Raw genomic sequence first — 12,590 nt, 5'->3', positions numbered from 1 at the left:
GTTCCCAGAGCGCCCAAAAAAAAGGGGCCTCAAGGAACTATCTCTGGGATGGTTTCAGAGAGTTTCTTCAAGTTTAAGGGATTATTTCAGGAGTTCAGGAGCCTTTCAAGGGCGTTCCGACAGGTTTGGCGTTTGAATGAGATTACATAGTTGAAGAATCTCGCCAAAAGTAAATCTGGGGTTTCGAGATTTTCAGTAATATCTTCTCCCTTACATAATCTTACGATCATTAAATAATGTTTTTTTTAATCAAGAATTTTGAAAAAGTCATTTCCCTGATTTAATTTTTCTGGACGGAATGCTCAAAAGAATTCATTATGCAGCGTAAAAAAATAATGGAAGATATTTAGAGAAAAACATAAAAAATACATGCTTTTGATTTTTTTTTGTTTTACCCAAGGTTTCACCATTTTTAACAAGAATTTCATCATCTAAATAGAAGTAATAAAGTATAATTCAACAGTAGATTACTTAACGCGTCAATATTGACGTTCGTGCTAATTTCATCTTTGGCTGGTCAAGGCGAGATGAATCCATAAAATTGTGTTTGTTTATTCTTAAAGGTCCCACTTACCCCAGATAGCGAAATGCACTGGGGTAAGTGAGAGCAGTAAACTAAAGGTAATAAATTAAAATAAAATACAGCTTTTTCGCTTGAAATCATTTGCAAGAGCTCCAAATACTATCCTGAAACCGAAAAAGTATTTATATTATGACAAATCTATTTTTAAACGACGAATGTAGTAGAGCACGTCAATCTCACCTAGTGAATTGAAAATTACATATGAACAACAATAACGTATATGGTCTCTTTATGGTTGAAACAATTACATTTTTTGTACGCAAAGTATCCGTAGATGTGATACCTATGTTTTCCATGAAGAATGTTAGTCTTACAAATAAATAATAATAAAAATACTAGCTATAGGTCTCACTTGCCCCCGATTCTCACTTGCCCCGGGGTACCTTATCTTGATCCATACTCTACATGTGCACGAAAACCGATTTTGAAATATTGCTTCGTTATTTAATAAAAAATCAAAAACCAAAAAGTGAGGAAATGCTTCCAGTTTCGCCTTAAGCTTTTTTCCATAGTTCGGCCAGATGGCATTCGGCCAAATGGCGTTCGGCCAAGTGGCGTTCGGCCAAATGGCCGGACACTTAGATTGTTCACACGGGGTTTTTGGAACGTTTTAAGGGCGTTCCTTAAAGATTTAGGAGCGTTTGATAGCATTCCAGGGGCATTTCAAGAGGGTTCTAAGAGCGTTTAAGGGAGTTTCTGGAACATTTTAAAGTGATGATGATTAACCTGGGCTTGTTTGGGGAATATCTGTAAGTAAAATGAAAATCACGTTAAGTATTGTTCCTTTGAATTCCACTAAGAATTTGCATCCTTTGTTAGATACGTATTTCGACCTCAACTTGACTCGACTCAAGTACAAGACACTGAAGACGACCTCACAATTGAGGTCGAAATATGTATCTGTCAAAGGATGAAAATTCTTAGTGGAATTCAAAGGAACAGTACTTTACGCGATTTTCTTTTTACTTACATTTTAAAGGCATTCCAATGACATTTCAAATTGATTATGGGGATTTCTAGTATGTTTCAATGGGATTGTTAGGAAGGTTTCAAGGAAGTTTTGAGGCATTTCAGGCGCTTTGAAGAGTTTTCAGGGTTGTTTCAGAAGGGTTTCGAGAACCTTTCGAAGGTGTTACAAGGAGTTTCAGATGCATTTCAAATAGATGACGGGGATTTCAAGAGCGTTTCAATGGGGTTGGAGGTTTCATGGGTGTTTCATAGTATATCAGGGGTGTCTAGAGGGGTTTCAAGGCTCCGGATTTTAAGGGCGTCCAGGGGTATTACAGGGGACTACGGGGATCTCTGGAGCGCTTCAATAGTATGATGCACCCCAGAGACACTCCGAACCCCTCCTGAACTCCTTGGGGCTCCCTGAAACCCCGTGAGGGTGGTTTCCAAGAAGTTTATAGACTCCAAAAAAGGGGTTCTAAAGGAATCCAGGGCTGTTTCAGCTATTGTTTCAAGGGAATTTTCCGAGGGAGTTCAGGAGCCTGTTAAAAGGCGTTACAAGGGGTTTCAGAGACGTTTTAAGAGCGTTCCTAGACTTTTTATGGGCATATTTGATAGCATTTCAGAGGCGTTTCAAGAGGTTTTCAGGTGCGTTTCAGTGAATTTCTGGAACAATTTAAGGCATTCCAACGCGTCCCAGGGGCCTTTCAAATTTATTATGGGGATTTCAAGAGAGTTTTAAGGGGATTATGGATTTTAGAGGCATTTCAAGGGATTTTAGAGGCGTTTCTATGCTCCGGAGCTTATAGGCGTCAAGGGGTATTTCAAAGGGATCAGCTCCCAAGAACCATCTGAAACTCCCTGGGACCCTCTGAAACTTCGTGAGACCCTTTGGAACGCCCCTGAGACCACCAGATATCCCCTAAAATGCCCCTGGGACCCCCTTAAACGTCCCTGAGATCCCCAGGAATGTCCCTGAAACCTATTGCAATTCCTCTGCACTTTTGGATTTATTGCGATGTATCTGGTTAAATCGGGTAAAAATGCTAAGAGTTAATTCGTAAAGGTATGACTACATCGTATTCAACGCATTCTGATGTTTTATTGCGATCATCTTATTCGCATAAGCGAAAGTACAAACTCACAAAGTGTGAAATGAATTCGCATAATTGTGCACTACGATGAGTGTACGACTTGACTTGGTACTTTTCTTATCATGTCAGTTTAACTTGCATTGCTGTACGAAAAATATTACATAAATTCGAAGTAATTCGCGATAAGGTCGTAACTGACAAAATGTACACAAATTGAGTGATTATAGGAGCGAAAAATGCAAGATTTTCCTACTAAATACTCACAAACTTTCCTTGAACTATTGATAATCTGAACCCGTGAGGCGTAGTTCCATTCTATGTCACACGAAACAAAGAGAATAATTACGCCTTCCACTCCTGGTGTTTTGTTTACGAAAGTAAAAGGCGAAACTGAAATCAAAACATAAACACGGCGAAATTCTGTCAAAATCAAAACAAGGCGAATAGTAAAAGGTGATTCTGAAATTGATATTTATTCATGGCGCATAGTATTGGGCGTATTCAGTATTATCAGGTGTCGATTCGGGCGTAATAATTGTATTCTTAGAAAATCAAGAAAATGTAAATAGTATTTGCTATTGATTGTAAAGTGTGCCTCGATTATCTAAAACACCTTAGTTGGACGCAGATCTAAAACACCTTTTTAAATACAGTAAAACCTCCATGAGTCGATATTGAAGGGACCATCGACTCAAGGAAATATCGAGAAGTGGAACAAACATCCTTTGGGAAGCATTTTGAAGGGGCCATCATAGTAACCCAGAAATTATTTTTCAGTATGGAAAAATTTACCTCCATGAGTCGATATCGAGTCAAGGAACATCGACTCATGGAGGTTCGACTGTAGTATAAAATCGCATAAGATACTATATAACATCGTAATACCCAGGTAACAATTTGATGCTGAATAATTGTTTTTCCAACCATTTGAAAGCAGCCTTCATTTGAACAAAAGTTGAGCACAATAGGCGCCGTCTACAAATTACGTAACGCTCTAGAGGGAGGGGGAGAAGTATGCTCGTAACGCTCGGCCCATACAAAATTTTAAGATTTTCATACAAAAAAGCGTGACGGAGGGGGTAGGGGGGGGGTTGTTAAAAAATGTTGATTTTTGCGTTACGAAATAAATGGATGCTGCCGTATGTACAATCTTTTATTCAGCTCCTAAACATCTTATTTTGGTGGTTTTATCCAACTTTAAGCTGGTTTGAGGTCATTGAAAGGCTGATTTAAGGCTTAATATGCGCTTAGTCAGCAATCAATTAAATTTATTAAACTTGGTTAAAAATTTAAAAAAGAAACATTTTTTAAATTCCCACCATTTGTGACTTTTCATTTCCAGAAGAGATGCTTTGGAATGTATAAATTATTCTATGGGAAAACTGGGAATTGAACTCGGAACTTCTGATTAATAGTCACTCATCGACACCACACACAAATGTATACATATCCTTGAAAACGAGAGCAATGCTTGTTGTATCTGAATAATCAAGAACATAAGTTGAACTGAAGCTGTATTGAGGCTGAGGAAGCTATGTGGGCTATGTGGAAACACTGTTTGGGTCAGCTGTCAAAAATTATTTTATTAAAGGTTGAACAACAGATGATTAATTCTGCACATTGGTGTAAAGCCTGTACCCGCAATAATCGGGTCACGGAAATACACCTGTAACTCTGCAATAGATACATTAAAATTGCTCAAATTTGGCCTCATAACATCTTGAGATGTGCACATTTCACCTACAAAATTTCATGTGGATCGTTGCAGTACTTTTTGTTGTAGCGATGAAAGAGTAGAATGTGCGCATTAAATTTTGTACAGACCCTAGTTTTGCTTGCCAGCGCTGTAACTTATGAAATTGGCGAAGAAAATGGCTGAAATTTTGAACACAAACCTTTCAATCTACATTTGTTGCATAGGCAAAATTTCAAAAAAAATCGATGCACTATCAACAATTTTATAGCTGAAACATGTATTGGGACTGAACGTGATTTTAGCCCCTCAGACAGCAATCAGTCAGCACCCTTTATTGTTTCGATTGTACTATTGAAAGTACTATATCAATAATCATCAAATTTTGCAGGCATAATATACACGTAATCAATTATCTTCTGTAAAAATTTCATGAAAATTGGCAGAGAAATTCAAAAGTTATGCATAGGCAAACATCACACATGAAAAACACGAAAATTTTTCACTAACACTCGCCCCTATCAACACCAGTAACTTTCAAACCAATTGATTAAAGTTGATGAAATTTTGCAAGAAAGTGCCTCTATAAGCATCATAACTGCTAACGAAATTTCATTATTATCATCACAGAACTTTGAACTGTAGTGCAAAAAAAACCATCTATTATGCGAATGAAAATTGGTCATGATTGTGCAAAATGCTTAAAACCACGTCTGTTTGTTTTTCATCCACAGTTAAATGTAGGTAATGCATCGATTTTTATAAAATTTGACACACATAATAAATAAACACCAAAGAGTTCTCGGTCAATGATTTGGCCAATTTTACCGATTCATTACAGAGCTACAGCCGTACTTCTGTGTCCCGATTATTGCGGATACAGGCTTTAATTTGAGCAAATTGTGAAGTTTGAATGATTGCAATCATCTTTTGTGAACGTGATCTTTTGTTCACGAAATTTTTCTTGTTGATTTGCATCTTTAAGGTTGAAAATCAACTATATGGCGAATTTGAGGTACTATAGCTGTTAAGGCCCAGTAATATCAGCCCTTCTGGCAGCACAGATAAGTTCCACAATCTCTTATCATTAGTGTTCTCGCTTTATCATTCGCAAATTAGATTCCTATCTTTATCACTGTTACCAGGTAGGCCGATAGAAACGATCGCTCCTGATCGTGTTCCAAATTCACCACTGACCCTCGGTAGCACTGTAGATATCGGGGCAGTCGTTAGTTGTAATCGAAGATCACGCGAAATAGCATCGAATAGACCCTTTGAACCAAAGGCTACCGAGCAATAAAGTTTAGTTTTATTTAAATCGCGTTTCAATAAATAGTAAACTTGAACGCCGCGAGTTTAGTTTTTCGAGTGTCCGAAGTTTTCTGAGTGTGCCGGTCCGGATCGCGAACATTAAATTTGGTCCTTCGAGCCGGATTCGTCGACCGGTGACCATAGCGAAGTAGCAAGAAAACTGCGGACAATAGTGCAAACAAATAGCCGTAAAAGTTCATCATCGCCATCGCGGTTCGTTTGTGCAGTGATTGTTCGCGAGAGGTGCCATCGAAGAAATAGTGGAGCGCAGCCATTCGTCATTATCTAGGAAAAGACAGGATTACACCGAGTAGCCGATTGCAGATTTCGGAAGAGCATCCAGTCTGAGAGACATCCAGCGGAATCGGGACGGAGCTTACGGCCTAAGAACCAGGATAAAGGAAAGTACTGTGTTGCATGTGTGCATGTGGTGGCGCCAAGCATGAGGGTCACTGCCCTGTGATATGGGTCAATAAAGAATAGTGGTTGAATGAAATCAATGGTGGTTTCTTTCTTTTGCATGCGAACTTAGAGTTGGTCCTTAAGTTGGGTTCTACGATTGACGGTTGGTCTTGATTTCCGCTGGAATTTCTTATGCTTGTTGTTCGCTTGGTCGGTTCCCCTCGCTGCAGTCAATCTACTCTGCCTGTCTTCTGTCATACGTGGGACGTCGAGTTGAATCGCGAGTCGCGGGTGAATGTTCGAGTGTGCAGTAATAGTGCTGATTTTCTAGTGCACAGTGGTCCAAAAAGCTGTTTTGTGCAGTGTTAAATTAGTAGTTGATTGCACCTGCAAACAATTACATTGTACCAGTGACTTGATAGTGCTCGACTACCCATCAGTGAAAGTGTTTCCATTTATTTGGCAAAATTAGTGAATGCAGCGGAAGAAAAGGGTGAAAATGACCAGCGAGTTGAAGGATCTACTGAAGCAGGAGCGGCAGCTTCGCAACACCGTCGATGGAGTGCGGAAGTTCATTGCCAAATATAAGCCGGAGAAACATCTTGACCAAGTGGAAGCCCGACTAGACATGCTGGAAATTGCTATGAAGCGGTTCTACGTAGTTCGCCGGAGAATCGATGTTCTTTTGGAAGAAGCCGATGAAAAACAAGTGTCCGAATCAAAGGAAGATCCAGACGAGAAGGCCAATACTCTAGCAGATCTTATAGAGAAGCGGCAGACCGAGAGCTTCGAATTGGTTGAAATGGTTGAGGATACCTACTGCGAGCTGAAAGCCAAACTGCGCAAACTGTCAGCTACTGCAGATCCTCCTGCAGCGACCGGTCAGCAGGCAGCTCCCGCTGCTTCCAGTGCGATTTCCAGAGTGAAGCTTCCCGAAATCCGTTTACCTAGCTTTGGAGGTCGCATCCGTGAATGGGTCACATACCATGACATGTTTAGGAGTCTGATCCATCGGAATGACCAGTTGACAGAAATGGATAAGTTCTCCTATCTACGTTCGTCCCTAACCGGTGAAGCGTTGCAAGGAATTTCGTCGATTGAGATGACTGCTGCCAACTACCCTATAGCGTGGGACAGCCTCCAAGAGCGATATGAGAACAAAAAGCTCATCGTCAAGGCACATCTTGATGCTTTGTTCAGCGTGGAATCAATGAAACGTGAAAGTTATGAAGCGTTAAGCCACGTTATCAACGAATTCGACAGAAACCTGCAGCAGTTGACGAAAATCGGCGAAGACACGACCGGGTGGAGCACAATATTGGCTTACATGGTGTGCTCCAGGCTTGACACCACCACGCTTCGTCAATGGGAGTCGCATCACTCTTCTACAGACGTCCCTGGCTACGAAGATTTGATGGAATTTTTGCGAAAGCAGGCCTCCGTTCTGCAGTCTTTGTCGTCGTCGAAGCCGAGCCAGCAGATCGAGTCTAAGAAGCCTAGATATACGGTTAGTCACGCCACATCGCAATCTCCGAGAAATTGTCCGTTTTGTGGGGAGAGTCAGCATTCAGCTTTCAGATGCCAGAAGTTCCTGAAGATGAAGGTCCAAGAGCGTTACGAGAAGGTGAAACGGAGCGGATTGTGCTTGAACTGTTTTTCGTCGTCTCACATGGTTCGATACTGTACGAGCGGAACTTGCCGGAATTGTCACCAACGGCACCACACCCTATTGCACATCGGATCAACCAACAGCGGAGCAGCGTCCCCGCCGGCAGCGACCGGTTCCTCCGTCCCACTTGTACAGAACCGACCACAAAAAGCGAATAATCAGAACACACAAGCTCAGAATCAGACCATACCCACTCAAAACCCTGGATCACTCACGAACTCACACCCAATAGCCAGTACAAGTTCGCATCAACCACATTCACACCCATCACACGCCACAGATCGCACACTAGTTACGCAAACAAACTCACTACCCTCCAGCGCACCCTCGCCCACTCGGCAAGTGTTGCTGTCTACCGCTATGGTGATAGTAACCGATCGAAATGGCAACTCAAAAATTGCTAGAGCACTTTTGGACTCCTGTTCAGAGTACTGTTTCGCCACTTCAAAGTTCTGCCAAGGTCTGAGGTTGGCCGGAGCGGACAGCCATCTCGCAGTTTCTGGAATTGGTGGCTCCGTTGTACGGTCGTCGAAGATGGTCGAAGCAGATATATCTCCACGGTTCCCCAGCATATCGTCGTATACCGAAACCGTTCAGCTCCACGTTCTTCCCAAACTCACGGCTACATTACCTGTTGATCGAGTTGATGCTGGATCGTTATTAGTTCCTGAAAACATTGTTTTGGCGGATCCTGGATTTCACGAGCCCGGGCCAGTAGATTTGATCATTGGCGCCGAGTTTTATTTCGATCTGCTGAAGGAAGGCCGCAAGAAAATGTCGGATGATGGACCCACCTTTCAAGAAACCGTCTTTGGATGGGTAGTCTCTGGTCGTATTCCTGGCCAAGTGGAGGAGGTTTCGAGAGCAATGGCTTACTTGTGTTCAACGGTGGATCTTCGAGAATTGTTAACCAAGTTCTGGGAATTGGAGTCCTGCTACCACAAGAGCACACTCTCCGTCGAAGAATCAACGTGTGAGGAGATTTTTCAGCGAACTACAGTGCGAAATGAAGATGGAAGGTTTGTCGTCACGCTTCCCAAGAAGCAATATGTCATCGATCAGCTAGGAGACTCCAAAACAACTGCACTTAGGCGCTTCTACGGACTGGAACGTCGTTTCGAGATGAACAACACGCTGAAGGCTTTGTATTGCGATTTCATTCAAGAATACTTGGCCATGGGTCACATGCGCGAAGTCTCTGCTGAAAATTGCGAACGTCCATCGTACTACTTGCCACATCACGCCGTCTTGAAGCCGGAAAGTACGACAACGAAGCTGCGCGTCGTGTTTGACGCTTCATGCCGCACGTCTACTGGAGTGTCACTGAACGATGGATTAATGGTCGGACCCGTCGTCCAGGACGATTTGTTGTCGATTATCCTACGGTTCCGGTTCCACAGATTCGTTGTTGTTGCGGACATTGCAAAAATGTACCGCATGGTCAACGTGTGTCAAGCCGATCAGCCTCTTCAGCGCATTCTTTGGCGAAGCTCGACCAGCGACCCTGTGAAGGCCTACCAGCTTACTACCGTTACGTATGGTACTAGCTCTGCTCCGTACCTTGCAACAAAGTGTCTTCAACAGTTGGCAGCAGATGCCGAAGCAACGCACGGAAAGGCAGCTACCACAATTCGGAAGGGATTTTACGTTGATGATCTTCTAACGGGAACAGACGACGTAGAAGAAGGAAAGGCCCTAGTAATTGAGATCTTGGACCTCATGAACTCCGCTGGTTTCACTCTACGAAAATGGAGCTCCAACTGTGCCGAGATCCTTTCAAGCATTCCCGAGGAACTACGAGATGAACGAGCTACTCTGGAATTGGATTCGTCGTCATCACCAGTCAAAACTCTCGGCCTCATTTGGGAACCTGGTACCGACATGTTTCGATATGCTGTGCCACAGTGGAACCCTCAAACTCCAATCACCAAGCGAATCGTGCTTTCTGACGCTGCACGGATCTTCGACCCGCTTGGTCTTATTGGCCCAGTAGTGGTACAAGCCAAAATATTCCTCCAGTCGTTATGGAAGCAAAGCTGCGATTGGGATGATCCGCTTCCGGAAGAATTCCAGAACTATTGGCTTGAGTTTCGTCGGAATACTATCGCGCTCGAATCACTCAAGATTCCAAGGTGGACCTGTTACACTCAAGGTCTACTCAGTGTAGAAATACATGGATTCTGTGATGCATCGGAGGCAGCATATGGTGCATGTTTGTATCTTCGCTGTGTGTCGAATAGCGGAGAAATCAGCGTTCGGCTGATTACATCAAAGTCCAGAGTTGCGCCATTAGAAGACCTGACCCGCAAAAAGAAGAGACAGTCGATACCGCGCCTTGAATTGTCGTCGGCTTTGTTGCTGAGCCACCTCTATGAAAAGGCTACTGGCAGTCTTCAACTCCCGCATCAATCATTCTTCTGGACCGATTCGATGATTGTCAAGTGCTGGTTATCGTCATTACCTTCCCGTTGGCAAGTTTTTGTTGGAAACCGTGTTTCTGAAATACAGCACATTACCAAGGAAGGCGAATGGAACCACGTTGCCGGGGTCGAAAACCCTGCCGACATTCTCTCTCGTGGTACAACGGCTGCTCAAATACAGTATCAGCCGTCGTGGTTCGAAGGTCCCATTTGGCTTCGTCAAGATCGTTCAACATGGCCGAAACCCTCGTCAACGCAACCACCAATAGATAGTGCACTGCTGGAAGAACGTAGCACGATATCTCTCCCTTCTCGCGTGACTCCGCCAAACGAACTTTTCTCGCTCCGGTCATCGCTCACTGATTTGATTCGTCTAGTGGCATGGCTTCGTAGATTCGTGCACAATAGTTCACCACGCAATCGCTCAACTAGGCAGGAAGGACGCCTGTCCCTGAGAGAGTTGGATGACTCGCTAACTCACCTCGTCCGAATATCTCAAAAGGAGAGCTTCCCAGAAGAATTTGCGGATTTGACGCGGAGTCGGCAGCTGAAATCATCCTCCAAGTTGTCGCTTTTGAATCCCGTCGTCATAGATGGAACACTCCGCGTCGGCGGCCGGCTGGCAAATGCACCGATTTCAGAATTTCGAAAGCACCCGATGATTTTGCATCACCAACATCCGCTAGCTGCGCTAGTAACTCGGCATTATCATCTAAAACTCTGTCACGCTGGTCAACAACTCCTCATCGCTTCAGTCAGAGAAAAGTTCTGGCCTACAAATGCTCGAAATCTGGCACGCAAGATTTGCCACCAATGCGTGGACTGCTTCCGCAGTAAGCCAAAGGTGCAGGAGCAGTTAATGGCAGATTTGCCGGCTGTCCGAGTAAACCCCTCAGCAGTCTTTTGGAAGGTAGGAGTAGATTTGTGTGGTCCCTTCTACATCAAGTACCCGATCCGTCGAAGTCCAGCAGTCAAGTCCTACGTAGCGATTTTCGTTTGCCTAGCGACAAAGGCTGTCCATATGGAGATAGTGGCTGATTTGTCTACTCAGGCATTTCTCTCCGCCTTCAGGAGATTCGTCGCGTGCCGTGGAAAACCACACACGGTAATGTGCGACAATGCGACTAACTTTGTCGGCGCCAACAGAGAACTTGAGGACCTCCGTCGTCAATTCCTGGATCAGCAATTCCAGCGCACCATCACTCGTTCAGCAGAAGACGATGGCATTCGATTCGAATTCATTCCTGCACGTTCTCCAAATTTCGGAGGATTGTGGGAGGCGGCCGTGAAATCGTTCAAGGGTCACTTCCGGACGACAATTGGTACTAGACAGTTGAGCTACGACGAGCTGAACACTATCGTACAACAAGTTGCAGCCATACTGAATTCTCGCCCGCTAACGCCTCTGAGTAACGACCCCGACGACTTTTCGGCACTGACTCCCGGCCACTTTCTGATCGGAAGGCCTCTAACCGCTGTTCCGGAGCCCGATCTACAAGGAATACCGGAGAATCGTTTGGCTGTGTGGCAAAGGTCCCAAGAGTTCGTTCAGAGGCTGTGGAAAACATGGAAAACCCACTATCTGTCCGATCTCCATAACCGGACAAAATGGACGAAACAGCGCGATAACGTCAAGATAGGCACAATGGTGCTTGTCAAGGAGGACAACCTGCCACCACAGCGATGGCAGCTAGGACGAGTAGTGGAAATCTTCCCTGGATCGGACGGCAATGTCCGAGTAGTAACCGTCCGCACAAAGGATGGGTCCTTCAAGAGGGGCATTTCAAAAATTTGTGTGCTTCCAATTCGGGACAACGCGTCCACATCAGAAGAGTTCTAATACTCTTTCGTCGCCGGGACCCCGGCATCGCGGAGGTCGTCCAAAAGGAGGCCTCCGCTTCCCAGTTAAGTATATGTATTATTTTGAATTGCAAAAAGCTTAAGGAATGTTTGTCCCCCATAGTCGCTCCACATGTCCCACGATTGGGACATTCATCGAAGACGTCATCACCAACACCATTTCGTCCATTCCGTCAATCGCTGGGAGAAGGTCGTCCCGTCTCGTGTCGTCTAGCATGATCGTTGTGTGATGTCCCAAGAACCAATTAATCTATCTTCAGCCCGTCATCATCACGTCGTCGAGGAGAACTTTCTCCAAGTTGTACCATCATTAACTTCCCACTTCGTCAGCACCACAGTTCGCCATCACAACTCGGAGTAAAGCACCAGAGCATCAGGTACCGATGCTCGACCCGCTGTTGTCGCACCGACAAGCCTTCATCAGGGACTGATCAACCCATATCGATGGCCCGTCAACCGCAGCAATGGCACCCAAGAACTCCAGTAAGGCAACTTGTGACCACTATTTTCGTAGTTCGAACGACATTCCAGTCGTCCTCATCGGTGCTTTGGGCACCCGCGGAGGCCAGGAGGCCTCCGCATCAGGGAAGTCTTGTTAATGTTCATTTTT

At 44.3% G+C, this 12,590-nt stretch overlaps 1 protein-coding gene across 1 annotated transcript; it reads left to right on the top strand.

Moving 5' to 3' along the window:
• The first annotated feature begins 6,530 nt into the window (after positions 1 to 6,530).
• LOC134284793 (uncharacterized) lies at positions 6,531 to 11,960 on the top strand. Its single transcript, XM_062844074.1, has one exon. It carries the CDS (start codon positions 6,531 to 6,533, stop codon positions 11,958 to 11,960), a length of 5,430 nt encoding a protein of 1,809 aa, XP_062700058.1.
• The last annotated feature ends 630 nt before the right edge of the window (positions 11,961 to 12,590 follow it).

This window comes from Aedes albopictus, unplaced genomic scaffold, assembly GCF_035046485.1.
Source record: "Aedes albopictus strain Foshan unplaced genomic scaffold, AalbF5 HiC_scaffold_838, whole genome shotgun sequence".
NCBI lineage: Eukaryota > Metazoa > Arthropoda > Insecta > Diptera > Culicidae > Aedes > Aedes albopictus.
The sequence above is the reverse complement of the archived record's forward strand: the minus strand, read 5'-3'. Positions and strand labels throughout refer to the sequence as shown.